At 41.2% G+C, this 27,245-nt stretch overlaps 18 protein-coding genes across 18 annotated transcripts; 9 read left to right on the top strand and 9 right to left on the bottom strand.

Moving 5' to 3' along the window:
• Positions 1–261: 261 nt before the first annotated feature.
• Positions 262–1,488, top strand: HPODL_01327 (Isocitrate dehydrogenase [NADP] peroxisomal; the record flags this gene model as incomplete). Its single annotated transcript, XM_014077833.1, has 1 exon — positions 262–1,488. One exon carries the CDS (start codon positions 262–264, stop codon positions 1,486–1,488), a length of 1,227 nt encoding a protein of 408 aa, XP_013933308.1.
• A 29-nt stretch (positions 1,489–1,517) lies between these two features.
• HPODL_01326 (uncharacterized protein) lies at positions 1,518–1,979 on the bottom strand (the record flags this gene model as incomplete). The annotated part of the gene is made up of 1 exon (XM_014077832.1): positions 1,518–1,979. One exon carries the CDS (start codon positions 1,977–1,979, stop codon positions 1,518–1,520), a length of 462 nt encoding a protein of 153 aa, XP_013933307.1.
• Positions 1,980–2,254: 275 nt separating this feature from the next.
• Positions 2,255–2,566, bottom strand: HPODL_01325 (Histone H4; the record flags this gene model as incomplete). Its single annotated transcript, XM_014077831.1, has 1 exon — positions 2,255–2,566. The coding sequence occupies one exon, from the start codon at positions 2,564–2,566 to the stop codon at positions 2,255–2,257; it is 312 nt and encodes a 103-aa protein (XP_013933306.1).
• Positions 2,567–2,883: 317 nt separating this feature from the next.
• On the top strand, positions 2,884–3,294 carry HPODL_01324 (histone H3.1/H3.2; the record flags this gene model as incomplete). The annotated part of the gene is made up of 1 exon (XM_014077830.1): positions 2,884–3,294. One exon carries the CDS (start codon positions 2,884–2,886, stop codon positions 3,292–3,294), a length of 411 nt encoding a protein of 136 aa, XP_013933305.1.
• A 130-nt stretch (positions 3,295–3,424) lies between these two features.
• On the top strand, positions 3,425–3,850 carry HPODL_01323 (uncharacterized protein; the record flags this gene model as incomplete). The annotated part of the gene is made up of 1 exon (XM_014077829.1): positions 3,425–3,850. One exon carries the CDS (start codon positions 3,425–3,427, stop codon positions 3,848–3,850), a length of 426 nt encoding a protein of 141 aa, XP_013933304.1.
• Positions 3,851–3,868: 18 nt separating this feature from the next.
• HPODL_01322 (Tyrosine-protein phosphatase SIW14) lies at positions 3,869–4,579 on the bottom strand (the record flags this gene model as incomplete). The annotated part of the gene is made up of 1 exon (XM_014077828.1): positions 3,869–4,579. One exon carries the CDS (start codon positions 4,577–4,579, stop codon positions 3,869–3,871), a length of 711 nt encoding a protein of 236 aa, XP_013933303.1.
• Positions 4,580–5,065: 486 nt separating this feature from the next.
• On the bottom strand, positions 5,066–7,297 carry HPODL_01321 (Protein required for cell viability; the record flags this gene model as incomplete). Its single annotated transcript, XM_014077827.1, has 1 exon — positions 5,066–7,297. The coding sequence occupies one exon, from the start codon at positions 7,295–7,297 to the stop codon at positions 5,066–5,068; it is 2,232 nt and encodes a 743-aa protein (XP_013933302.1).
• A 644-nt stretch (positions 7,298–7,941) lies between these two features.
• Positions 7,942–9,075, top strand: HPODL_01320 (Integral ER membrane protein with type-III transmembrane domains; the record flags this gene model as incomplete). Its single annotated transcript, XM_014077826.1, has 1 exon — positions 7,942–9,075. The coding sequence occupies one exon, from the start codon at positions 7,942–7,944 to the stop codon at positions 9,073–9,075; it is 1,134 nt and encodes a 377-aa protein (XP_013933301.1).
• A 1,207-nt stretch (positions 9,076–10,282) lies between these two features.
• On the top strand, positions 10,283–11,146 carry HPODL_01319 (RNA polymerase II holoenzyme cyclin-like subunit; the record flags this gene model as incomplete). The annotated part of the gene is made up of 1 exon (XM_014077825.1): positions 10,283–11,146. One exon carries the CDS (start codon positions 10,283–10,285, stop codon positions 11,144–11,146), a length of 864 nt encoding a protein of 287 aa, XP_013933300.1.
• A 273-nt stretch (positions 11,147–11,419) lies between these two features.
• On the top strand, positions 11,420–12,544 carry HPODL_01318 (Ceramide synthase component; the record flags this gene model as incomplete). Its single annotated transcript, XM_014077824.1, has 1 exon — positions 11,420–12,544. The coding sequence occupies one exon, from the start codon at positions 11,420–11,422 to the stop codon at positions 12,542–12,544; it is 1,125 nt and encodes a 374-aa protein (XP_013933299.1).
• Positions 12,545–12,568: 24 nt separating this feature from the next.
• HPODL_01317 (Vacuolar amino acid transporter, exports aspartate and glutamate from the vacuole) lies at positions 12,569–13,873 on the bottom strand (the record flags this gene model as incomplete). Its single annotated transcript, XM_014077823.1, has 1 exon — positions 12,569–13,873. One exon carries the CDS (start codon positions 13,871–13,873, stop codon positions 12,569–12,571), a length of 1,305 nt encoding a protein of 434 aa, XP_013933298.1.
• Positions 13,874–14,267: 394 nt separating this feature from the next.
• HPODL_01316 (uncharacterized protein) lies at positions 14,268–16,625 on the top strand (the record flags this gene model as incomplete). The annotated part of the gene is made up of 1 exon (XM_014077822.1): positions 14,268–16,625. One exon carries the CDS (start codon positions 14,268–14,270, stop codon positions 16,623–16,625), a length of 2,358 nt encoding a protein of 785 aa, XP_013933297.1.
• Positions 16,626–16,835: 210 nt separating this feature from the next.
• HPODL_01315 (uncharacterized protein) lies at positions 16,836–18,194 on the top strand (the record flags this gene model as incomplete). Its single annotated transcript, XM_014077821.1, has 1 exon — positions 16,836–18,194. The coding sequence occupies one exon, from the start codon at positions 16,836–16,838 to the stop codon at positions 18,192–18,194; it is 1,359 nt and encodes a 452-aa protein (XP_013933296.1).
• A 434-nt stretch (positions 18,195–18,628) lies between these two features.
• On the bottom strand, positions 18,629–19,099 carry HPODL_01314 (cell division control protein 6; the record flags this gene model as incomplete). The annotated part of the gene is made up of 1 exon (XM_014077820.1): positions 18,629–19,099. The coding sequence occupies one exon, from the start codon at positions 19,097–19,099 to the stop codon at positions 18,629–18,631; it is 471 nt and encodes a 156-aa protein (XP_013933295.1).
• Positions 19,100–19,199: 100 nt separating this feature from the next.
• Positions 19,200–20,243, bottom strand: HPODL_01313 (Cell division control protein 18; the record flags this gene model as incomplete). The annotated part of the gene is made up of 1 exon (XM_014077819.1): positions 19,200–20,243. The coding sequence occupies one exon, from the start codon at positions 20,241–20,243 to the stop codon at positions 19,200–19,202; it is 1,044 nt and encodes a 347-aa protein (XP_013933294.1).
• Positions 20,244–21,251: 1,008 nt separating this feature from the next.
• On the top strand, positions 21,252–24,659 carry HPODL_01312 (uncharacterized protein; the record flags this gene model as incomplete). Its single annotated transcript, XM_014077818.1, has 1 exon — positions 21,252–24,659. One exon carries the CDS (start codon positions 21,252–21,254, stop codon positions 24,657–24,659), a length of 3,408 nt encoding a protein of 1,135 aa, XP_013933293.1.
• A 113-nt stretch (positions 24,660–24,772) lies between these two features.
• On the bottom strand, positions 24,773–25,204 carry HPODL_01311 (uncharacterized protein; the record flags this gene model as incomplete). Its single annotated transcript, XM_014077817.1, has 1 exon — positions 24,773–25,204. The coding sequence occupies one exon, from the start codon at positions 25,202–25,204 to the stop codon at positions 24,773–24,775; it is 432 nt and encodes a 143-aa protein (XP_013933292.1).
• A 413-nt stretch (positions 25,205–25,617) lies between these two features.
• Positions 25,618–26,346, bottom strand: HPODL_01310 (uncharacterized protein; the record flags this gene model as incomplete). Its single annotated transcript, XM_014077816.1, has 1 exon — positions 25,618–26,346. One exon carries the CDS (start codon positions 26,344–26,346, stop codon positions 25,618–25,620), a length of 729 nt encoding a protein of 242 aa, XP_013933291.1.
• Positions 26,347–27,245: the final 899 nt, after the last annotated feature.

Below are 27,245 nucleotides of genomic sequence, written 5' to 3'. Positions count from 1 at the left end.
TTAATGTATTTCTAGATTATACAAATTATCGAGTATAAAAATATCTGTAGTATTGGGGAAACGAATTTTACCCCGGAGAAAAGGATTGATAATCTGGGGAGAAATTATTTATGGGGTGCATGAATTATATTGAAATGCAATATGATTGGCCTGAAAACTCGACTCCGAGATGGAGCAGAGGTTAACGCATCCAATTCCGCATAAACACGGCGGATTATAAATAGAGGTACAATTTAGATTTCAGGAACAAGCAAGAGCAATATGACGAAAATCAAAGTTAAGACACCGGTGGTAGAAATGGATGGGGATGAGATGACAAGAATTATTTGGAAGTTGATCAAGGATCAGTTGATTCTTCCATTCTTGGACATCGATCTCAAATACTATGACCTTGGCATTGAGTACAGAGATCAAACTTCTGATAAAGTTACAATTGACTCTGCACTGGCCACCCAGAAGTATGGCGTTGCAGTCAAGTGTGCTACCATCACTCCTGATGAGGCCCGTGTTAAAGAGTTTGGTCTTAAAAAGATGTGGTTGTCCCCAAACGGTACCATTAGAAACGTTTTAGGTGGTACGGTTTTTCGTGAACCTATCATTATCGACAATATTCCTAGAATCATTCAGCATTGGGAGAAACCAATCATCATTGGGAGACACGCTTTTGGAGATCAGTACAAGTGTGAAAATATTGTGACTCCAGATTGCGGAGGAGAGCTCAAGATAGTTTTTGTTCCCAAAGATGGTAGCAAAAACATAGAAATCCCTGTTTATAATTTTGATGGTAAAGGCTGTGCCTTGTCAATGTACAACACTGAGGAGTCTATCAAAGGTTTTGCTGTCAGCTCTTTTGAACTGGCACTTGACCGTAAGCTGCCGCTATACATGTCGACGAAAAACACTATTTTGAAGCAGTACGATGGCCTGTTCAAAGATACTTTCCAAAATATTTACGAGACACGGTACAAGGATAAGTTTGAGAAGCTGGGAATTTGGTATGAGCACCGCCTAATTGACGATATGGTGGCCCAGATGGTGAAATCCAAAGGAGGATTCATCATTGCCATGAAGAACTACGATGGTGACGTTCAATCAGATGTTGTGGCACAAGGATTTGGCTCCTTGGGTTTGATGACATCAGTTCTTATTTCTGCAGATGGCAAATCTTTTGAGGCAGAGGCAGCCCATGGAACCGTTACCAGGCATTATAGGCAGCATCAACAAGGTAAGGAAACGTCCACGAACTCAATTGCTTCCATATTTGCTTGGAGTAGAGGTCTGATCAAAAGGGGAGAGTTAGACGATACTCCGGACGTTGTTAAATTTGGCAAAACTCTAGAAAAGGCCACCATTGATACAGTTAAGGACGGCATAATGACCAAAGACCTCGCTCTAGCTAGAGGAGAGACTGAGCGCTCTTCCTATGTGACGACCGAGGAATTCATTGAGGCTGTTGCAAAAAAGCTCGGTTCGCTTTTGGAAGCATAGATTGATTATTTATTGCTTAACCTACATATTTATTTGCCCTTTTCAATCAAGTTTGCGTAGACGTAGACTTTCAGACAATTGTCTTCTGGGGTACCGGAGTAATAGATTAGCTCGGGGAGAATATCGGAATATCCGTTAGGGTCGTTTGCGTATGTACACGCATAGAAGTTGCCATCTTCATACTTGTTCGGAACAAGTCGACCTTGGATATAAGTGATGCCCTTGGCAGTGTCATGAAGTCTAATTATCTCTGACAAATCCCAATTAGTGAGTGAGACACCCTGAGACAGTGCCACAAATTTGTCCAGAAGCATCAGCTGCCTGTTGGTAGCAAGCGACTCTGCTTTTCTTGTGGCCGTATTGTATATTAACTGTATATTTGATAGCTCAGTATCCACCAGGAAAATGTAGTCAATGCCACTTCCTTCATTGATTGCATTAAGATGGAGATTTGAAATTGTTGAATTACTTGTCCTTACGAAAAGCTCCATGGGATAGAATGACTGAGTGAGTGTCACATTCTGCCTCACAGGGTAACCAAACAACGATGTGCAAAGGCACAAGAGGCACAAAAGTGGCTGATAAGAGTTCATTCCACCATCTCCAGATGCAGCTTTAGCATATTTATAACACGTTCAACTACATGTTCTGTTATGGTATTTATTTTGCCCCGGAATTAATTTTCGCTTTTTAAGTCGTTGGTATTTGACCAATATATTGCTGCCGACACTAGAATACAAAAGTAAAGAAACTCCACAAAGCAACTTTAACCACCGAAACCGTACAAAGTTCTTCCTTGTCTCTTCAAAGCGTAGACAACGTCCAAGGAAGTAACGGTCTTTCTCTTAGCGTGCTCGGTGTAGGTAACAGCATCTCTGATAACGTTCTCCAAAAAGGATTTGAGGACAGCTCTGACTTCTTCGTAAATCAGAGCAGAAATTCTCTTGACACCACCTCTTCTGGCAAGTCTTCTGATGGCTGGCTTAGTGATACCTTGGATGTTATCTCTAAGGATCTTTCTGTGTCTCTTAGCACCTCCCTTTCCTAGACCTTTTCCTCCTTTTCCTCTACCGGACATTTTGATTTATTATGTGATATATTATCCAGATTGTATGGGGACCCCAAGCTGTATTTATAACATTCGCCTGTGTTTATCCTGACGCGCTTCACCCGGCCTACAAAATCGTGTTCAGTGACTAAGTTTACGCATCATTATTGAGTAAACTCTGGTCCTAGTTTTTCGACTGCCAAAGTCAGACTGTTATTTACCTATGAGTACGCGTAAATTTAAGAATGCGGTTCGCGACTGAATAAAATATTTGTAAACAGTCAATCCTATTATATAAAGGCACTGTATTCACCCAACCGGTTTGATATTCTACATATTATTCTAAAATGGCTAGAACCAAACAAACCGCAAGAAAATCTACTGGTGGAAAGGCCCCAAGAAAGCAGCTTGCTTCTAAGGCCGCCAGAAAGTCCGCCCCAGCTACTGGTGGTGTCAAGAAGCCACACAGATATAAGCCAGGTACTGTTGCCCTGAGAGAAATCAGAAGATTCCAAAAATCTACTGAATTGCTTATCAGAAAGTTGCCATTCCAAAGATTGGTCAGAGAAATTGCACAGGACTTCAAGACCGACTTGAGATTCCAGTCCTCTGCTATCGGTGCTCTGCAGGAGTCCGTTGAGGCTTACCTCGTTTCCCTCTTTGAGGACACCAACTTGTGTGCTATTCACGCTAAGAGAGTTACCATCCAAAAGAAGGATATTCAACTTGCTAGAAGATTGAGAGGTGAGAGATCGTAAACCTGGGTACATTGTATATTAGAAATCTATCGATTTAATTTTTGGTTACGTAAGTAACAGCGGCTCCTAGAAGTGACATTTATTTTTCGCTCTGCTATCTTTGCTGTCTAGGATTTTTTGAAATATCAAAATGTCTGTTAACAAGTCTCAATTCCACGAGCTTTCCAACTCACCAGTTCCAGCTTGGGCATTCACTGCAGGATTGCTGGCCACAAATGCCATCAAGCCGCCAATTGAAGTCCAATTAGCTGCAGCTTCCCGAGCCCAAACTTCTCGGTTACTGCCTGCAATATTGAAACCATCCAAGCCTATTTCTCCTTATCCGAATGGTATTCACACGTTGTTATTCGGTTCTTTCATTGGGCTTGGGGGGTTTATGTGCTACGATAATGATCCGGTCAACGGCTCGGGTTTAATTAGTGCATGGAGCTTTCTTTACTGTTTGGCCAACTCTCGTCGTGCAATATGGAGTTGGAAGCTTTATCCGAAATTCCTCCTGGTAGGAGCTGGCCTGAATAGTGTAATCTATGGTGGTCGGTTCTTCGGATTCTATTGAGGTGAATGTTGCATAAAGTCACCATTCTAGAGGAAGCCAATTGCGGTCTTGTGCGTATTGTTGTATATGCGAATCATCGAACATCTCGATGAATTGTTGATCTAACGGTCGCTCCTTTGGGTAGGCAAAACGTCGATACTCGTCAAAAATCATGCTTAATGACCATTTCTGTAATTTTCGAATGCATCCGACTATACATCCTGTTCTGTGTTTTCCCCTGTTACAATGCACCAGTATTGGATGATGCTCAGGGTTAGCAATAATCTTCAATGCCTCGTTCACTTGGTCGGGTTTGATTTTAACAAACGGTTCTTTATTTCCACTGAGGCCGACTTGAAAGAATTGAATATCGTTTTCTCTCAAAAACTCCATATTCTCCGAAGGGTATTCTTCCGGTATTAAACATAATACAGATTTCAGTTTCAATTTCAACATGAATTCAAAGTTCTCAATGCGCGGGAACGAAGAGCGATATATTGATCCGCATACCAAAGCGAAATTCTCCGGAGGTGTATAGGAAATTCTATGGAGTTTATTCTTGTACTGCTCGATTAAGGCCGGATCTGTTGGAACAAACTTATCATACTCCTCTTCATCCGCACTGTCAGAGCGTTGTTGGTGTCCAAGAAAAATAGGTGGCAGCGACTGTGTCTTCAATGCTTTTTCATCAATAAGGATCTCTTCCTTATTCGCTTGTTCAAAATCAAAAATCTCAGCTTCTTCGGCCATCGTTCAGGAACTTTGCTGGCACGTTTTCAAAGGGGTAAAAGAAGTCTGACCAATATATACTTATTATGATCCATCCTACCAGGCTTCGGAAGAATGTTGATAGTAGTTGAGTCTAGTTATTAATTTTGTTGCATTGGAGCTCGTGCACGGGTGTATTGTTTTTTTTTCTACCTTAGCAAAAAACCGTTCTCTCAATTCAATACGTGATTACGCCGATGGTAAGTTACGATTATACTTCTTTTCCTCTAATCTAACAATCAGTCCGCTTTATTCAATTTCACATCTCTTTTGCAGGTGCTTCTTTTAATGATTTGCACTGCCACATACATACATTCTTCGTGGCCAGCAATATTAGACAAAAATAAAACAGGCGTGTTGGGAGTGTTCTGGAAATGCGCTAGAGTCGGAGAAAGGCTTAGTCCATATATCTCAATTTGCTGTATTGTGATTGCCCTCAATCAGTTACTATGAACAAAGCTATAGGCATCATTGGAATTCGTTCATTTCGTTGTCTCCTAGAGCAAGAACCCGAGAGTTCTTTGATCCAACGATTCTCTCCAATTTCATCATATCCAACTTGCTGAACATAGCTCTCACCATGCACAGATTTAAGTCCAGTACGTCGCCAGAATATTCTGATTTGCTGCTGGCCATGTCGAGGCGTATTTTATTATCGACAATGAACTTCAGCACTTCGGAGTAGAAACTTGGATCTGTAGGAATACCATAGAACACCACATTACGCACACCTTTGATATCGTAACGTTTGTAGAAATGCAATCTCTCAGTGTACAACATTATTTTGGCATCGCTTTGACCCTTCATGAATAGGGCACGATTTCGAGTCAAAAGAGATTGGGACGAATACTCGTCTATGGCAACAAAGGCAACACTTGTTTCCTTTTCCAGGTAGTGTTTCACACGAATGTAGTCAATGTATGATGCAAAATATATCAAAGTGCCGCTTTCATATGATACCTTGTGTTGGATCTGTGGAAGTAACACATTTTTGAAAAACGCAAATCTTTTATCTGGTTCATCTAATAGTGAATCTGCTTCAAACCTCATAAACACCTGTTTCAGCCTTGTCTGGCTATTGATGATCCTCATTTTTGTTAGCTGGTATTTCAAGTTGGCTAGTTCACTGTCGTTGTCACCACAGATAGTTTTAAAAACCGCTGTTCCCCCCAGCAGGTTTGCCGATATTTTAGGATTACTCAACGTTACATTGTTGAGCTCTGGGAAGGAGTACTTTGTAAAGCCTATCACCTGTGAAACATACCTGTAGTGATCATTGATTGCCCACATCCTGATACGACTAAAATCAATTTTCAGGTCGTCAAAATTCTTTGGTGGAGCGTTTAGACTTTGAGACATGACTGTGTTCACATGGTCCCAGTTCTGCATATGCAGACCTTCAGCTTTATCCAGCACAGTAATCTCTATGGAACTCAAAAACGGTTTTTTGGTCTTTTCCAATGTCATTCTCAACCCTAATGGAGAAGCAACGATCATGTCGGACTGATCAAATTTGGAAAACAGCTTAAGCGTCTTCCTTGTAAACTTTATCCCCAGACAAAAGAAGTCATTGGAATTTCCTTTGAAAAACTGCTTAAACTCCACAGGCTTTTTTGGATTAAGATCATTGACATCAAAAGCATCATAGTATTGTTCCTTGAACCTGGTTTTATATTCCACAGTATCTGGAGAACTAAGCTCAATTAACTTGTTCACAACCTCCCAAGCAAAGTTTCGCGTGGGAAGAAGGATCAGGACTTTAGGACGCGTGTATCCTTGATCCCTAAATTCGGGTTCGTGTGCAGGGTTTAGTTTTCCTTCTTCAATATGTCTTTGTACCTGAGCTTTTTTCTCATTGTTGTTCAAAACTCTATCTCTCGTCTTGTATACATGGTTCAAACAATGGAGTAGGTAGTATTCTTGATATTTGGTGCTCACACCTTCTGGCATGCCTAATAGCTGAAAGTTGACATTCTGGTAATTCAACAATGACTCTAAGAGTTCGGTCTCCAAATCTGTCGGTTCTCTGTTCAAAAACTCGTTCTGAAGTTTTTGCTTGACGTTATGGTACTTGAGTTTTTTCCGAATGTTTTTTGGAGCACTTCCATCTGACTCAATATATCTGTAATCAAGTTTAATAGCTTTCCCTAGTTGTTGTCTTTCGGCCAATTTGATCTTGGGCTGGCTTCTCAAGTAAGCGTCGATTTCCTTCTCTATCTTGTCCTCATCATTAAAATGTCTGTTGAATGCATCAAATCTATTATGCACATCCTCATTATCCTGTTCCTTGTCATCGTCCGCTAGTTCTTCATTTTCTTCTTCCCCATTATCCTCTTCCTCTTCTTCCGCTTCGTAAATAGGGATCTCTTCGTTCTCAGCCTCGTTCTCTCTAGCTACCACCTTCTTTTTTGATTTCTTCTTCACAATCTCTGGGTGGTCGCTTTTGAGAAGGGTGACAAGAGCACTATATGCCCCAATCTCTGGGGTTTCAGTGGAAACATCTTCTTCTACTTCTTCCTCATCCGCTTCAGGTTTTTGGTCTACTTCTTGTGGATTTTCTTTAAGTTGTATCTGACTATTTCTCCCTTTGTGAACTTCTCGAAGTTCCTTTCTTCCACTTTTAAACTTCTTTTTATTGGATGTCGTAGCATCATTCCCTTGGCTCTGCCTTTTCTCCGGTCTAGCCAAATTAGATGGCATTATAAAAGATTGCAAGGATATCTATTATTTTTTACCCTTTAGGATTTCGCAAATAAAAAAATTTTTGAAACAATATAGTGTAAAACGCTTTATCATAATTTCATCAAGGCATTGTTTTCGCTGTTGGCAGCTACTGTTCTAATTCAAACATTGTTGAAGCATTGTGTCTAGCTACCTGAAGATATTATATATATCGCCCGTTTAAACGCTTGACGCGAAATATCAAAATGAGTTCACCCAAACAATCTCCCATCGGAAGCCGGACTACTTCCTCAATGATCAATGACCATAAGAGAATCAACATATATGACACGATTTTGCAATTGATACGAATATTTTTGGCGTCAATTTATCTGTTCTATATCGTTTTAACCATCCCCTTAAGTTTTGAGATAGGTGGAATAGACTGTGGCCTGAGTTACTCCATCACCATTTTGCTCATCTATTTCTGTCTCGCTACCCTTAGGGTCCTCAAATACCATCGCATCATTTCGTCATTCCTTTACTACACCCAACACTTTCTACTTCCCAGCTTGCTATCCATTTTTTTAACCGTGTTCACATCTTCTGACGAGTATAATGCAAGTACACTGATGAAAAAGATTTGGTGGAATTTCATCATAAAATCCTGGAAATTATTCCTTATGAACTCTACTCCTTTGTTTACTATCCTGGAAGGGTTTTGCTCACTGCTTTCGATACAGGCTATCGGACAAATGTCACAATATCTGATAAAGCACAAGTCCGACACCTGGTCAATTGTCAACCTTATCACAAGTGCGTGCATTTTATCTTCCTGCCTGTTCTTCTTTGTGAAAATATATGTGTCTCCTATAGATTTGCAAAGAGTTGGACTTATTTCCGCCTCATTATTAGGATCTGCGTTCACTTGTACAATACTGATCACTGTTTTTGGAATCTATTCTGGGAAAGCATCTCCTCTGGAGTGCTCCCTTATGGTGGCATATATTGTGAAATGCTGCTACGAGCTGTTTCCCGAACTTTCAGAGATGAATTTCAATATGTTGCTCAAATTTATTATGAACGAGTTCAAGAATTTGGACTACCAAGCCAACTCATTGAATAAGGAATTTCTCAATTCGATCCAGACAACATTTAATAACTTCAAGACAGGAAGGGATCTTCTTGATTACGTGCATTTTGAGTTCTTGGCCAAGTCCACCACTAAAGATAAACTACTGTTGGTTTACGTCAAAGTGAAAGAATTTATTGTGGACGTCGTGATTAAATTCATTACGGAAAATTTCCCTAAGTCATTTGAGTCTCTTTGGGATTTCCTCAAGATTTCTATTAGCAACCTCACCTTTTCGATTCTTATTCAGTTAGCATACAGAATATGTGTGTTTTTCGCCGCAACCAAAATCATTCCGATCCTTCAACCGGTTCAAAAAGGTTCCCCTCTTTCAACACCTTCTTCACCAACTCCTGCAAAAGCGAACAGACATGAAACGAGGGCTAGAAACAAGTCAACTTCGAGTCGCTTGATTTACCTCTACTCTCCTTGTATCATCATTGCTGTTTACACGAACCTTATGATCCAATATATTGATGAGCTCGACACGCACAATCACTTTTGGAACTGGCTCAATTTTCAGTTCGGAGGTTCCAGCGCTCAAGTTCCTGAGGTTAGTAACTCAGTCCACTCGTGGCAAGTGTGGAACTGGATAAACATTTTTGGTGTGCTACTATTATATTCTCTTGAGCTGATGAGCCATGACCCTGACGATAGCTCGCTTACGGATCACTGGAGCATCTAAAGATCTCCTTTCGACCTATTATATGTATATTATATTTGTTTTCAATTCAATACGCGATGTACTCTATTTACCTATACAGTTCCTCTCAGAAATCCTTACGGTGTTCATTTTATCGTCCACGTCATTTAGACTCGGAGCTTGACTCAAAAAACTAATCTCATCACGTGAGGAACATGAAAATCAAAACACATAGGATTTCCTAATTCTGTGTGTTTTGATTATAGCTATAGTTTGGCATCTTTGACAATGCTAATCACGTCCTGGCATTTACCAAGACTGAACAAACTAGATAAAGGCGTCCATGGAAAAAAGTGAGCTCCATTGGGTTATCAACAACAATGTTGACAATCATCATAACTATGGTTTAGATAAGAGTATCCAGTGCAGAATATCAGGAGAAGCCTCCCAATCAAAGAGCTAAAGAAGCTCTTGAATAGAGCAGTGCATTGTCAGACACATCTATAGCTCAATAAATACAAGCTCCAACTAGTCAACACCAACAATAGCAAGAGGCTAAGGTGTCAACCAATCAAAACAAGTAAGAACCATTTCTGCGACCTGACTCCTCACTGCTGATGAGTTATGTGACCCATCGACGTTTCCGCCTGCAATCTACTGCCGGAGACTTTCCCCAAGGCATCATGAGCTGACGCTCCGTATGAAAGCCTCGAAAGATGATTCTTTCCCCATGGACGTGAAAAAAAAAAAGGAAAAAAATTTTCAGTGTACCTCTAGCGTTTGGTGGCCAGTATCAAACTGATATTTATACTATAGCAAAAATGCGCAATTAAAGCGACTAACACTAGATGGTATTAGATTGGTGAAGCTGTTTGTAATGGTAGTATATCTAGTTCTCTTGATAATGAAGGTCATCTTCTCATCTTACTCATATTTTCCCGTCATAAAACAGTAGCCATAATAGATTGACCATCATATGCAAATATTTGGAGTTTTTAATTCTTAGGCAGAAGTTGTAAAAGTCGATGGTTCTATCCTCTGGGTCTTTGTTTAACAATAAAAGCTTAAATATGTAACAGATTACATTAGTCTCTTGTTAATATGATGGTCTAGGGCAGCCTTCATCAACTATAGACAGAGGCCAAGGCAGCTGCAAACTTCCGCAACACCGTACCTTGTCATAATATGACAATGCAAATTTGATTTTCAAGATAGCACAGCCGGCTTTTCTTAAAGATTGTAAATTAACATGTCAGCGAACTACTGGACGTCTTCACAGCGTAACAAGTGGCAGTTCTCACGTCAGGAATTGCGAGATGCTAGGTCATCAGTCACAAAAATGGAGATCCAACTTTACGGAAATGAGTGCACCATGAAGTACGACATAAACATGAGGATATATCTACATCAGCTAATTATCAAACTTGGCAGGAAATTGAATTTACGTCAGGTCATTCTCTCCACAGCTGAAGTGTATCTTACTAGATTCTTTGTGAGAGTCTCTATTCGGGAAATCAACATCTATCTTCTGGTGACGACATGTATATACATAGCATGCAAGATGGAGGAAAGTCCACAACATATTAGAACGATCTTATCTGAAGCTCGAAATTGTTGGCCTGAGTTCATTCCAAATGATTTGACTAAACTTGCGGAATTTGAGTTTTATCTTATAGAAGAACTAAACTGCTACATGGTTGTTCATCATCCGTACAATTCTATCCTTGAAGTGGTCAACGTGCTAAAAGATGGTGACATAGCCTCCCGATTGGAAGTTTCTCCCGAAGAATTGCAGACTTGTTGGTCAATTATGAACGACAGTTACATTACTGATCTACATTTGCTTTTTCCACCACATATAATAGCAACAGGAACTTTGTATCTAACTTTGGTCCTTGGTGCCGATGTTCGCAAATCAGTCAATAATATCTCCGCAACTCAGAATCCGCGCATCGAAGCATTTGTCAATTTCCTTGCAGCTTCCAATATTGATTTGGATGAGGTGATAGAAACGATACAGGAGCTACTCACACTGTATGATGCCTGGAACTCCTATGACGAAATGTATGTCAAGAATGGCTTGCACCAGATGTTATTAAGCATGAACAGATAAGTTTTAATTGTCCGGTCTATCACATACAGAAGGCGAAGGTGCTTCAAATTGGAGTCGGATAAGTCTTCCGAAAGCTGGAAATACGATTCATAATAAGACCATCACGGATTATGTAAAAAAAAAAAATCAAGCCGGGAAAAAAAAAGTGGAATTATCAACAACGCATTAAGCGATACAATTGTCATCCTGTTTTATCTTGCTTGGACGCCCAAAAGAAGTCAACTACAGGAGTTAATTGCAACGAGAGTTTCTGCATAGTATCGCTCTTTTAAAATGACTGTGGAATCTATCCCGAGTGCGTCCTCCTCTGTTTTTAGTCCTGATCGATCCACTTTAAAATGTCGAAGCAACTTTAAAACTGACTTGGAGTGTCCCGCAGCTTCCAAGGCCTCTGCTTTGCAAGCCGCTAAACTGAAAGATGATACACTGCGTCTTGCAAAACTAGAAAGTGCCGATAAGTTACAGATACAGATAGCGCTCTTAGTCGATCTTGCGATCTTTGGGCTTTCGTATCATTACCCGTGGTTCTCAAAATTTTACACTTTACAATATAAATACCCACGTGGTGACTTCTATGATATGGGTATTGATGATTCATATTTCGTGATATTCAGTGTGCTAAATCTGGTACTCATCAGAGGTTTTTGCATGTTGTACATATTAAAGCCTATTGCGCAGTCTTTCCAAATGTACAAACTCAAAGCAATACAGAGGTTCAAAGAACAGGGATGGTCAATCATATACTTTTCCCTCTCTTGGGCGTTAGGATTTCATTTATACCTGCACTCAGATTACTACTTGAACTGCGATAAACTTTATGAGAACTGGCCGAACGACAAAATGTCAGCCTCATTTAAAGCCTACTATCTTATCCAAACTGCATGTTGGTTCCAGCAAATGATTGTTCTTCATATCGAGGAGAAAAGAAAAGACCATTATCAAATGTTTTCTCACCACATAATCACATCACTGCTTTGCATAGGCTCTTACGCTTACTACTTCACGAAGGTTGGACATGTTATCTTCTTATTGATGGACATTGTCGATGTTTTCCTTTCATTTGCGAAAATTCTCAAATATTGCGGCTACCAAACTTTTTGTGACACAATGTTTGCTGTGTTCATGATTAGCTGGATTGCATTACGGCACGTTGTATACAATTATGTGTTTTACCATGCTTACCAGAATGCCTACAAGATGCATGGAACTTGCGAGGAATTGGCGCCCCTTGGCGACTATAAGATCTGTTACCCCAAACACACGATCAATATACTTTTGACATTACTTGGTGGATTACAGGTAATTACAATCTTCTGGATGTTCCTCATTGCCAAAGTTGCATATAGAGTCATTTCTGGAGATAGTGCGGATGATGTAAGAAGTGATGATTCGGATTAGGTGCACAGTTAATAAATATATATGTTATTGAAACAAAGTTGAATATAGGCAAATGAACATTACTACAATTCCCCAAATGACTAGAATCAGTGAGAGCTTTTGAAGCACCTTATTTCGGAACACCCAGTGATCACTATCTAATGGAGAATGTGTCACTAGGGCATCCAACATTTCTGGATTGTTAATTAGTTTGTACCCATAAAATCCAGGTAGCACAAATGAGATCAAAACCCCACCAGTAGAACCCACCAATGATAGAACCAGCTCAAAAGACTCAAGCTTAATAGCAGCAAAATATGCGACGATCAACATGACCACGCTGACTTTCACAAATCTTGAGCTAGACATAGGGATTGCTTTGGCTTCACTAGATAGCAACGGCTGTGCTTCCTGTGAATTCTTGAATTGACTCTCTATCCAATGATATACGTTGTTGACTGAAATTCTAGCGGGATGAAACATCAATGGGAAAGAAAGAAGAACCATTAGCGAGAGCAGCCCCATACCCAATTTGGTAGCCCATGTATCGTTGTACATTAAGATGATGTTTCCTTCTAACGCATTTCCAAAGGTAAAGTAGCCCGAGAGACCAACTGTTGCGAACAAAATTGTGGTAATCGTCAGAGAGATTGTGATGATTCTGAATATACGGGTCAACCTAGGGTCACGTAATTCGGAGATGATCGAAAATTGAGTAGGGCATGTGAAGGCAAGAACAATGATTGCGAAGGTTTTGAAGACCGGCTTAAAACCTTCGGGAGTCCACCAGGATATGGGTCCCTGTCTCTGTAAAGGAATGTGTTGGAACCCTGTAGCCAGCCCATAAGCGAAATTGGCATAGACTAAAATGACCAGATACGCGATAGCCAAGAGCGAGACAACTGAAGCGTATTTCAAGCTGTCAAGCCGCTTCAGGAAGCACAATGGAACAGTAATGACAGCTGAGATTAAGATGTAAAAAAGCCGCATTTGAGAGTCCGTAAAGCCGGATATGGGAAGAATGAGTGGCATCAAATCACCAGTCAGTACGATGTAAGATATGTCCACACCAAAGCATTGTAATGCAATTGCCAGGTCAAAAACAACACTCAGACTTGGATAAGTTATTGAACAAACGGTGAAGAAGTTTGCGTTGCCTTCTCGAAGGAATTTAGAGGAGATTGCTTGCAAGAAGAGTCCAAAAACATTCGTTGCCGCAGCGAAGATAAGAATCAAAATACCAAACAAAACTGAGTCAGTCCTGAAAGCATATGGAAGCAACAGGATGCCCGATCCAATGATGGTGTTGACGGTATTAACCACCGACGATGAGACTGTGGCTGTTGACATTAAATCGGATTATTTACTAAATTAAATAAATAATTTCAGTTTAAGCGAAGATCGAGTACGAGCCACAGGAAATATGTCGGGTGGAAACCGTTCCCGATTGCAATCCAAAAAACGAATAGTCCCTGCAGAGAACCGCAAAAGGGCTCCCTTCTCTTGCGATCGCTGCAAACTTCGAAAGACGAAATGCAGACGACTGCAGGACAACGATTTGAAGTACGATAACATTACACCCTGTGTACAATGCACCAAAGCGGGTGTTTCTTGCACAACAACAATTCCTCGGAAGAGGCGATTTTATGGGCCAATAGAGAATATCACATTGCATTACAAGTGCTTGCTGGCTCTGGTCTCAGGACTCTTTCCCGACAAGGACGTATATAGCATCGAGGAGTTAATGGACCTAGGAAAGTCATTCAAATTTGAGATGCCTACAGACAACAATATGTTGGATGATATACAGAACATTCAAGAACTGGATGATCATAACATGCAAGATCTGGCGGACTTAAAGAAGGAAGAAACAGATTCGGCGATCCCCGAGGAAACAAAATCTGAGAATGAGGAGGGTGATGACGAAGACAACGATTCGGAAAAAAATACAGACCAACAGGTCGACAAAATAGACAATGATTCACCTGGAAATAAGCAAATGCCCCAACTTCCGCCAAACATAAAATTAAAGGCTACAGCGTACGATCGAGACCGCCTGATCATGGATCGCTTTGGCCACACACACTTTATCGGTAACTTTGGAACTGCTTCATTATTGAATGGGCTTTGTGACATCATCATCAAAAGGTCTTTTAGCGTGAAGCCACCGGTCTCGACCCAGGATATCCGAAATAGTTCTGTCCAAACGATTACATCTGAAAACGAACCCGTTTACCAATATCCAACACATCTATATAATTTGGATACCATAAACATCAACCGCTTCCCTTTAATCAACTTGCTAAAGAGAAAGGAGGCTGACATCTACAAAAACGTTTTCTTCGAGAAAGTCCATCCATACTATTTCATATTCAACATATTCAAGTTTGATGAAAAGTACGAAATCTTTTGGCAAGAGATTGCCAAAACAGATGTTAAAACAGACGAGCCATTTCCAATGAAGATTGGGAGCGCCGAGATATGCTGTATTTACATGGTCTGGATTCTTGGCAGACGGTTTCAGCTATATACGAACCCACAAGATCTTCCCGCGGACTCTGAATTAAACGATGACCTAATAGGACGTTACATTGATATCATCAAATTGTCGCTTTCGGACATCGTTTTAACACCAACTTTGGATGGAATTCGATTGCTTATTTTATTATCTGTTTACCTATCTAGCATCAAGGTCCGCGAAAGTGGATATTGCTTGATGCAAATGGCAGCCATTCAATGCAAGAGTTTGGGATTGCACAGAAAATTTATCGTGGATAAGTTTAACGATGAAAAAGCAGACGAAATGAAGCGTATTATGTGGTCGTTGACCAAAAGTGAGACCACGTTGTGTTGTTCATTTGGAAGAGCCAGTGCGATACCTTGGGAAGAAGTGGATGTTGAGCTACCCACCATGTCAGATGTCGATAACGACCTCTTCAAAATCTACTATGTTCAGAGTTGCAAGTTAACAAGGATCATTTTTCAGATTCTAGATAACAAGCGCAAATCCTCTAGGGAACCGTTGTCTCTAGTAAGTATCGAAAAACTGCTTCTTTTCCAAAAGCAATTGCACAAGTTCTGGGACCGCCTGCCAGAAGATTGGAAGGATTACAAGTCCTTACCTGTTCGTCGTTACAAACCTAAGCTCCATATTCAATTTCACTACTACTTCATCACATTGACACTACCCATTTTCATGCATATTGTAAGCACGCAGTCTTCCATTATCAATCGTGATGATCCAATACAATCACTTCTTGTGAATGGAATCAAGTCGTCTTTCAAGACAGCAGAAATCTTGACTTATACCGACTCTAACGGGTTTTTCAACGGGACACTGTATTACGATGTCTTCTATTCTTATAACGCTATCATGGTTCTCACGTTAACCTACATCTTGTTCAAAAGCCCAAAGGGGAAAACGGCGAAAAGTATTCTTGACCTCGAGTATATGGATAAGGAGCATGACATTAATTTCTCCAGTCTCATGAAAGCAATCAATTTAATCAGAAATCTCATTTTGAACAACCTTCATCAAATTGACGGAACCATGAGAAGAATAAGTGATATTATCGAGACACTATTGGAAGATCTAGGAATTATCCAGATCCTGGTCAAGGAATTTAATGCACGCCCTAGTAATGTACGAAAAATAGAGGGAAGAAAAGAAGGTGGCAGCACAAGTGTCAATGGGGGAATTATCCCTGGCTACTATCGTAAGCTGCGTATGAACGACAAACCAAAAGCCAAAAGACGTCGCCTGGAAAAAAATGTGGAGGAAGTCAGTTTATTGCCTCCTTCTCCTCGCCCGCAAGAGGTGATAGAAGACCAGCCTAGCCTCCCATACTCGTCAATATTCGATTTCCCAAAATCCCAAAATTCATCCTCAACTAACATTGCAAGCCAGGCTTCCAACTTTGAAATCCCTCTCTATGATGATTTCAGACCAGAGAAGCAACCCGAAAGCTCAAGATCTTCAACTCCTGCGGGCCTGGATGTGAATGAGGCATTGAACTCCATCCTTGATACAGAACTTATGGAGGTTCTCTTTGGCGCCGATATGGCGGTAGCAAATCCTCGAGCTGCTAGCAATGATCTGTGAGCTGATTTAATACATGGTGCTATTCAAATACACACCTTCCCGAAATGTATAAAGAATCCAGTGTTTCAAGCTGTCAAATTATGATTGTGCAACTACTTATTTTAATCACGAAGTTTTTGCCGTTTTCGGAATATGATTTCTTATCAGTTGAAAAGATCGATAGTATAAATAACTTCCTGCTTAAGCAACCTATATCGATTTATTTTATACATGATCGAAGAGATACCTTGGCTGCTACTGCTGATGGTGAGCGGGGCTTGTGGATTTGCCTTGCTCATCTCCAAGTTGTATCTTGGAAAAACTATTCAATTAAAGTCGTCTGCTTCCAAAACAGAGAACACATCGAAGAAAGGAAAGTTCCATTCCGATATGAACGCCCCGCCTCCTGAACCGACACCACTTTATATTAAGCCAGAGGATGTGAGCAAAAGAGATGATCGTCCTTGGAGGCCATTCAGGGTCCCATACCATCAGACCATGTCTATATTTAAACTGGATATCAATCACTGGTTGGATATGGATAAGTATTACGTCCATTACATTGAGGAAAAACGGAGAGTCTTTCATACATATGGCAATGAGCATATTGGGTGGAGTCCCGAATCAACGGATGCTTGCATTGAACTGCTGGATACAGTCAAAAAGCACATGCTGAAAAGATATCCTCTTCTCTTCACCACTGGGGATGACGGATTGCATGTCAAAAATGAACTTACTGGTGAGGTCCTTGACTTTTCTGAACCTTTGAAGGATCATCCTTTGGTTTATGTCTCGAAAATGGCTAAAGAAGACTTTTATATTCTCCAAAAAGGTAGCGATGGAGAGTACAGACTGGCCGCGGCTGCTGTTCCATTTCCAGGTGGCTCCTTTAAAATTAGCGAGAAAATTGGCAAAACAGTGGATGCAATTCACGACGTTGTTCCTTATTACGCAGAAAAATTGAGAACCTCCATGTTGCGTTTTTTCGATAAGATGGCGCCTGCCGATCCCGTCGAAAGGGCATCTTTTTATATCTCCTGGGATCATAGATTACTTTTGAACAACATATATGCGATGAAAGAGGGCGAGAAGGTGGACCCGAATGTCTTACCAACAGAATTTAACGTCAGAGTTGAAAGACAGACGTTGAGGAGACTACCAAAAAGCAAAGCTATTATTTTTACGAATCATCCTATATTTTACTCGATCGACGAGATGAAAGATGAACCTCTTGTCCCATCATTGCTACGCAAGATCCTGGACGAGGCTCCGGAAAAAATCATGAAGTACAAGAATTTTGATGCTTTCAAAGAGCATCTCATCCCGTACTTGGAGGGTTTGATACAGAGACAAAAAGACCTAGGGCTTATAGATGACAACACGCCGGTTAGGACTCTACCCACATATCCGTTTGCCCATTTCACTAAGGACTTTAACGAAGAAACAGGATGGTCCAACCCCAAATACCCTGTCAATTACTCGGACAAACTACAAGATGAAATCAAAGCTGCGATTCCTCTTGAGCAGTCAGCCTTTGGCGCCCCTACCGCTGCTAGAGCTGCGAGGGCTGAAAACCTTTTGGCGGCCTGATATGATTTTTGTGGGGTTATGTTTATTTGATTAAGTAGCGAGTTACTGAAATACGCATATACAATATTTACAAAGGTGAGTACAATGGAGTCATGATTACCACGCCCAATGTGCGTTTACTTGTGTTTATGGCTTTTTCGAAGCCAGAAAATCATAAGAGCCAGGCATTATATAAACCTTCGAGATCATCCGCAAAAATAGGGGAGGGAGTGCAGCTTCCATACAAGAAGAAAGGGTTTTTAATTTTCATTACGTCTGATTTGTAGTAATAAGGAAGCTTCATCACTAGTTAGGGCTTACTATCATCTAAAATTGGGGTTGGTGAGCAGTACGTGATCTAGGGTGATAAAGTAAACCTAGGAAATCCAAGCGCGTCAATGATTAAATAATCACTTCAGAAAAGAGGATCTTTTTATCCCTCAGTCTTGTCAAATCTATACTTCACCTTTATTATCTATTATATGCAATTTTCTGTACCGGCCAGAATTTTTTTTGAGGATTCCGATATCATCAACGATCTTGAGGATATCCATTTTCGGAACGCTAGATGATAGTCTAGAATCACCGTAGCTGATTGGCCCTTTAATTTTGGACGTAGTATGTATTTTCGCGTTCATAGATGAGGAAATATTGATAAAAGAATCAGACTCTAACGAGCTCAAAACTTCGAGAAATTCGCCTCGGTTAAGAACACCAATGACTTTGCGCACATCTTGCAGTGATGCGTAATATGAATAGAATGAATTAATTGATGCAATGGTTTTGGACTTTTGACTCTTCAATACTTCTTCATATTTTATCAGAGAGCACAGCACGGTTTTATGCTGAATATTAAGATCCTTCAATTTGGAGTTGAAGTTTGAGCTGACTGTGCTATTGCAGACTCTAGCCAGCTGGGCAATCATTACCTTAGGAGCGTTCTCAAGAGTCAAATTGTAAAGCTCCTTACTGCCCAGTTTTTGTACTTGTAAGCTTTCCGTTAGTTCAAGGGCTCGATGCATAATATCAAAAGCACTTCTCAAATCCCCTGTGGTTATTGCCGCTTTTTTTGGCACAAAGTTGGATTGCAGCAGGATGAACTAAAGGAGGAACATTTGTCTTGCCATCCACAAGACAGCAGAGCTTTGCGGTCAAAACTTGTTTGATTTGATCTGCAGTATAAGGTAAAAATGGAATTAATTTGGGACTGATGTTGTTACTTTTCAGCCGCGGAAGGAATCGATCAGTCAAGTCCAAAGCATTAGCAATTCCAATGATGGCCAGTTTTGGATTGTCATTTGACATATCCGACGCCCATGAAAAAAGGTCAAAAAGTACCTGCTGGCTATTATTACCCATGAGGTTATCCATTTCGTCCAAAACCACAATTGTGATATCGCACTTGGACTTGTCTGCTAGATATCTCTTGAGGTCCTGAGCAGTTCTCTTTTTGCGCGTGAACTGGCCCTCAAGGTCGCTGTAGATCGCATCAAATATGTCTTCTGCTTTGCGCACAGTCATGCAGTTGATTTTTGCGATCCTGAGTCTACGGTTGATTTTCTTCGAGTCAATCCTCACTGGAACTTTGTAAACCTTATCATCCGCATTCTCAATATCTCCCACAATCAGAGAACTCAAGATCGCGTTCACCTGCGCGGTTTTTCCGGTCCCCGGAGGACCTGACACGTAAATAGAGGTGGACTCCAGTTTCAACAAGCATCGATCTATATGTTGACGCAGTAAATGAGCTTCAGCTTCTCTCGCAGTCAAAGCAAAACCATCAAGCTCCACTGCCGAACTCCTCAAGAACAGTTTCTTTGCTCTTGAGTAAACTGAAAGGGGTTGCGATTTAACGGCACCAAACAGCTTTGTATTAAGGGAGCTCACAGAGTTTGCCTGAACATTTAGAATTCGGTCACGTTTCTCTGGAGTGACGGGGGGAGACAGAAGTCCTAATGATTTTGTTGAGGTTTGATCCAATTTGATGCGTTTGGCTTGTATCTCCCACTCAATAGGATCTAAAGTCCTTTTGATCGAAGACGATGTGATATTGGCCATTGGATTAGACATAGAAGCGTGTACCAAGAAAATTTATAGTTCTAGGATTGAAACATGTTTCGGACGCTTCCTGTACTATCGCGACACGCTCAATTAAAGGAGCTCCTCCTGCAATAAATAAACTTTCCTAAAGTAGTAATTAAGGATAAACACGAAAAATAAATTATTCCTTAGTTTCAAGCTTCTTGAAAGTTAGTTACCCTGCCTGAATTACGAAATTTTCCCATAAATATTTTTTGAGAATGAAAAACTGATTCTGCCATTGACGGGGACGGCTTACAAAAAAGAGGTGCACAATTAATTTCCTTCTCAGAAGATTAAAAGGGCTATCTTATTTTTACCCAGATTAATTCATTAATAGATAGTGAATGTCAACGCAATAGGGACGCAAGCTAAAGAAATACCACGATTATTGTATATAGCAGAGGTTTTGCAAAAATTTCCCATCAAATTGTCAAGGTTCTGAGGCTTTAATCAAATCCAAGCTATAAATAATACCACAGGATGTCTCCTTCAGAGCATCCCAGACCAAGCTATAGCGGTTCTAATAACGGCAATACTAAGATATACAGGGACGACAATAAAAGGCCACGAAAATACATGCCTTCTCATCACAACAAGTATAATGGTCACCACCAGTATCAATCCACAACTCCTCCATATTGCCAGAAAAACAACATTAACCCATTCTCTTCAAGGCGACAAGAGCAGCCAGGTGCAGTGTCAGGCCCTTTGAATAGCCCTCAAGGTTCTTTGAGTAGTAATGGGGACTCCTATAGCTCATATCGTTCAAGCAATAGTCATCATGATTCAGGCTACGGGCGAAATTCATTCTCGTCAGGAGGGCCAAGGCGGAGTTTGGGATATCGACCTTCTAGAGGACACCATATTAATGGCACTTCTAATAGCCGTGGTGGTGGCTCATCTTCCCATTATTTCAGATCATACAGCAGTGACGGCAACCCAGGTGGTTCAAATGGAAGATATTCAAATAGTTATTACGGCAGGGAACACTTCAGAATGGAAGATTTAAGACAAAGTTCAGTTTCTGCGAACGATGATGGCTATTCGAGCGGAAGATGGGGTTCAGGAAGTCGAGATCGTATCACTCCCCATGAAGATGAACCTTCCAAAACCGGTGATCTCCCAGGAGGGCTAAACAACAAGGGCGGTGATTTAATACTCAACAGAGATTACAGATACAACCGTGGGGGAATGCGCGATTATAGACCCTCAAGAGTACACTCCACTGGTGGGGGATACGCGCGAAGTCAGTACAGGGACGAATACAGGCCAGAATATCGTGAAGAAGATGATCGGGTCTGGAATGAACGCCAAAACTATCACAATTACAACCGTCCTTATGACTCTGCTTCTTTGGAAAGTTCACAATCTCCTTTGAGAAGACTGGAAGCTGATGAAAGGGCTCACAAAACAGGAAACACAGAAGTCGAATCATATGAAGATAATCAGATGGACACCACCACAAAGGACGCTGGAGCACAGATCGACTTAGCTAATTCTTCAAATCGAAATGATACTATAGCAGAAGCAACTCATGGCCCAGCTGATCGGGAAGAGGCAGTCAAGGAGAAATTATCTGCAAGTGCAAAAAGTTTAAAGGAAGCATCGCCACCAGAATACACCCAGGTGAAAGGTGAAGCCAAAATAAGCTGGGAAGCGAAAGCTGATGATTTGGAAACAAAAGAAGTTGCTACCAAACTTGATACCAAACTTGATGTCGAAAAGGACATTACTGAGGAAAGGCTTCTTAACGTAAAACATGTCAGATCAAATACAGAAGACAATGATCAGAACGCATCAACACAAGAGCTAGGCCTGAAGTACGAAAAGGTCGAAGAAGAGCAAAAGGCAGAGGAAGGAGAAGAGCAAGAGGAAAAGAAAGAAGAACAAGATCAGAAAGAAGAAGAACAGGCCGTGCCTGAAGCCAAAGATGAAATTGAGACTGGTTTGAAAATTCCGGCTGTCAAATCACAGGAAGAGAATACATCGATCGGATCAGTTGACAAAAAAGTTACCAACTCAAATATCGTGGGAGCAATAGCAGAAGCTACGATCACCGTCAACTCTGTCAATTCAACTGTGGGAGAGTGTATGTTTCCGTTGAACAGGGTGGAAACCAAGTTCAATGAGCTCAAGAAGCTTCCAGAAATGGAGCGTCGAAAGACATTAAAATACCTGCAGCCAAATAAACTTTTTGATTTGCAGCAATACAACTTCTACAATTCAGCCTTTGTGATTTTCAAGCAGGCAGATGGCCCTAATTTGCTTGAGAAATCATTGGAGCTCCAAAAACTTTTGGCGCAGAAGAAGAAAGATTTGACTGAAGAGTATATTTACCGCAAGCACTTATATGAACAGCGAGTGTCATTGATGGACGAGCAGTTGAGCAAATTCTATAATGTCGGTGAACCAGAATCGAGACCGCAAACCAGCGAAAGTTCTAAGACGGAGGTCACTGAAAAGCCACTCTCAGGTCGCCGTGGTCGTCATCATGGCGACACCGTCAGAACTGAAGCAGAATTTCTGGAAATCCTAGCAACTTTGGAAAAAGAACGTGAAAAGGATCCCATGGTCAGAGCTCAACATGGATGTGCAAGAATTCCTGATATGATGATAGATCCAGTTGAGCGATATGCCACAGTTCATTTTTTGGATTCAAATAACATGGTGCGTGATAAGTCACAGTGGGCCAAAAGGATTGAATTGGATTCTGTGGATACTTTCACACAAGCCGAGCATGAGAAATTTTGTGAAGCTTATAGCTTGTGGCCCAAAAAGTTCGGACGTATTTCTAGCCACATGGGTGGGCTAAGAACACCCGAGGAGTGTGTTTTACATTATTACAGGACGAAGAAACAAGTGAATTTCAAGCAAATTGTGGCCAACAAGAATCGGAGGGCAACAAGGAAAGCCTCCAGTACCAAGAGAAAATCCAAAGACGGAAGGATTAGAACTGGCACTCATACTCCTGAACCCTCAACAGCCGATTCTGCAAATATCAGTATCGAAGGAACATTGGGCGAACCAAGTGATGAAGAGGAGGAAACAGATAGCAACAAGAGAAGATTGAGTACTTCCTCGTCTCCTACAGAAAAGAAAAAGCTGAAGATTGCAGAAAATTTGCCGGTATTAGCTTCATCGATTGAAACCAGCCACAGTAATCATGAAACATCCCTCTCTCTGGATGAGGTTGAGAAGGGCGAATTGAACCAAAGGACTGCTGCCGCAGAATCACTAGAGAAACCTAAAAAGAAAAGGGGCAGAAAGAAGTTGAATCCTGAAGGGGCTTCATGCGCTCAAAAGCTCGCAGAGGCAAAAGAAAATGTCCCATTGTTGCAATCCTCTAATGGGGATCCTTTGAAAGTTGTTAGTGGAATGAAGGAAGAATTTGACCAGAAACTCAAAGACACACCACCACACAGTCTGAATGACCAGGCGAGCCGCGGAACTGTATCTTCGGGTATGGAGGAGAGCGAAAAGAAGAAGGAGAAACACAAGGACAAAAGCCATATCACAAGCTATTGGAGCGTGCAGGAAATCAGTTTGTTTCCCGATCTCCTTCAAAAGTACGGAACTGATTGGGAAACGATGTCGAGGCATATTACAACGAAAACTTCGACCATGGTGAGAAACTACTATCAAAGAGGACTATCCGATAATGCAAGATGGGAGGAGCTGGCCCGTGAAGCAGATTTAAAGCGTGCAAAAGAGAAAGAGTCAATGAACGCCAAATCTGGGGGTGTGAGCGGTCCTCCATTGGGATATTTCTATGACAGACGACCTTCTGCATCGAAATACTCGATGGATGAACAAAAGCCTGCATTTTCTGAACCTGCCTCTCAAACAATTCAACTCCCTGCTTTACATACATACTATCCATCCTCTGCACCTGCTGGGTCCGAAAGTTCTGTGAATTCAACTTCGAGGTTACCCGCGGTAAGTCTTCCTGAGAAAATTGAAACTTCAGAGAAAAACCCACCATTGTTGCAGGTCCCATATCCTGCAAATACCAATCCATTGTCGTCCCTGGTGGAGGCAGCAGGTTCTGTGCAAGACGGCGTTGATTCCGATCCAAGCCTGCTCAAGATGAACTCGTTATTGAACACTGTATTGCAGCCCCCAAATCTAAGAAGTTCGACGCACTCTCATCTGCCACCACTGACGTCGACGTCATCGGTGTCTCCTTCTTCACCCTACACACCTAAACTGCGTTCATCTATTAGAAGTTTGCTAAATGATGAAAAGTGTGATTCCAAGCCGCCACATACATATCCCGCCACAAACTTCAAGAACTTGATGAGTCCTAATGACCGAGCTCCTGACTCTTCGGGCAAAACGATGCAGACTACTACGGGGATGAGTGCACTTGATGCTTTAGCACAAGTGGCTTTTGAGAGAAAATAGCTGTCAATTCAACCCACTCGCACACATAAGCCGTCTTGACACCACTTTACTTACGCTCTGTACAATATTAATGTTATTAATAAAGCTATGCTTGATACCTTCCAAGACTGTACCTATATGAAAGTTGGTAGTTGTTTTATGATTGACGAAGCAGGTCTATATGAGAAGAAACTGGTTGTGGTTGACGAATCCGGCCTCATACTTATCAGGTTTAAGTCCAAGCCACCACTCAGGACCTGCTTATTCGAGTAGTATATCAGCTCGTAGCTCGCTGTGGAGTAATTGTACGGGTTATCCGTATTCATGCAAGCGTGGCGACCATTCTGTGAGCCATTTAAGTAGAGAATACTGCAAGAAAATGGGTCATAGCATATGGTCGCAAGTTTGCTTTCGTCAAAGGTAGATTGCAGAGCCTCTTCCAAAACCTTGGGGTACTGAACATGGGGCTCTGTCGGATGATTGATCAAATCAATCGGACTGGAGGTGGAGTTTACCGTGCCCTCACCGAGATATTTGAAACCACTATTGGCTCTGGGTTCTTTCATGGCTTGTGCCACCTCTTTTATCTCTGCGTGAAGAGAGTCTACCCACAAATGACTTCCAGAGACAGAATGCAGAAGAAGACCAATCACTAATAATAACGAATACATTATAGAATGCTAATTGAATCTACATGAGAAATCAAAAACTTATATATACCTTGTGGAAGCGTAGGCATCAAAGGGACATAGTTACATAAGTAACGGTTTTTTTTCCGATCAATTTTAACCTGCATAATCCGAGGTGCAGATTATGCTAACGATTTGCACTAGTTTCCCTAGATTATGTATTTTCAAAAAGAACCGAGGCGCGGCGAATAACTATAACAAAGGCATATTATACACATGATCGAAATTTCACGCTATTATTAATCGATGGCGAATTTAAGCCTGTAAAGTTCTTTGCATTGATTGGTTCTTCAATCAATTACGAAAGGATCGTCTTCGTCACCATTACCCGTAAAAAAGACAGGCTCTGAGGCTTGTGTCTTTTCTGCATTCAAAGCCGAGGTTTTGAGGTAGGAACTGTAATCTGACTGTCGAGACCCATCTTTCAAAATTACCTGATCCACTATTCGGTCAATTTCATCTTCAATTTCTCTGTCTGATGGCTCGAATAGATCATCCAGAATTGCCTCATCTTCAAAGCGCTGTACAGAAATTAAAGACGCCTCCTTTTTTGCAGTGCGCTCCAACTTGATTTTCGTAATCTCACGCTCTTCCTCAGAACTGTCTAGATCCTCCAGTTCTATTATCTCCGACTCCTTTGCGTCTTCTTTCTTTTTAGCCTCAACAAATGACCAGCTTCCATCCTGAGATATCCGAATCTGGTCAACTGTAGAACTTATTTCTAGCTGTTCCAGGATTGCCTGCAGCTCCCCTACTATATACAAATCCCCTGGGGCGCGGATGCTAAACTCTAGTTTGCATATTGGGCAAGTGAAAAATTCCAGACTGTTATTCGGTTTGTTCTGATCTTTATTTTGGCGTAGTTGAACCTTGTATTGAAACTCAAATGTTCTTCTGTTATGCTGATCGGGGTTCAGTGGCCGCCTTTTGGTATCACTCAAAATTTCATTCGCATCTATTTTATTTGTGGATTTTCTTCTCACGCTGACTGGGAACGGCTCCAGATTATTCATTTGCATGAAACTTTCCAATTCAAAACATTCAATATGAGAACAATACCTTGATCGTAAAGGTGTCTTCATTCGCCTTCCTGAAAGAGGGTCATTGAGCGAGAGCACGATCGCTTCCTCCATTATATCGTCATTTTCGTGAGTGTGTGGTTTTTGCCTTTTTACGTGGCCAAAAAGTGTCGTTTGTTGCGGATCTGTTCGTCGCTTTGCACTACTGGATTTGGTGACATGTCGCGAGGTGGAATTTTGTCTATCCAGAGCAGTCATAGCTTGGAAAAAATATCCCGACATTTGCGGACTTGACGTTGGATCATCGAATTGGGGCGTAGCAGAGTTCAACATCGGGATGGCTGGATTTGAGTCAGTATGGGAAGCATCAGATGGCTTGATTATGTCTTTGAGCTCTCTAAATCTGGCTATCTGTTTTTGAAGTTGAATTAGAAGTTGATAGAGCGAATATGGATCCATGGTAGGCACCTGTAGCCAAAGACTGCCGTGAAGTTCCCTGAGGGAAGAACTCAGCTCGGCAGGTATGCTCGGATCGGAAAGTATTCGATCCAGGCAAACAATGTGATTTCGTACTATGTTGATTTGAGAGAGTTTATCTTGGGATGTAAGGGTCGGCTTTTGTGATAGGGAAGCATGGGGAGTTGAATATGAAATCCCTTGATTATTTTCTAAAACCTTTCTAGGTAATTTCAACTTAACCCAAAACGATTTCCCCTGTTCTTGTTTGTTGAGCCTTTTCTGTCTTTCTTTATGAGCTCTCGAAACTATTTCGTCTAAATCATCTGCATCACAAAAATCAGAAAACACATCGCTCTCCTCAGTCACGGGCTGGTTTTCAGGCTCCTGTGATAATCGAAGTCTCACAGATGGCGCTTTCTTTGCTTTTGCAGAGGATTCAT

This window comes from Ogataea parapolymorpha, chromosome VI (assembly GCF_000187245.1).
Source record: "Ogataea parapolymorpha DL-1 chromosome VI, whole genome shotgun sequence".
NCBI lineage: Eukaryota > Fungi > Ascomycota > Pichiomycetes > Pichiales > Pichiaceae > Ogataea > Ogataea parapolymorpha.
This window is presented reverse-complemented; position numbering and strand designations above follow the sequence as displayed.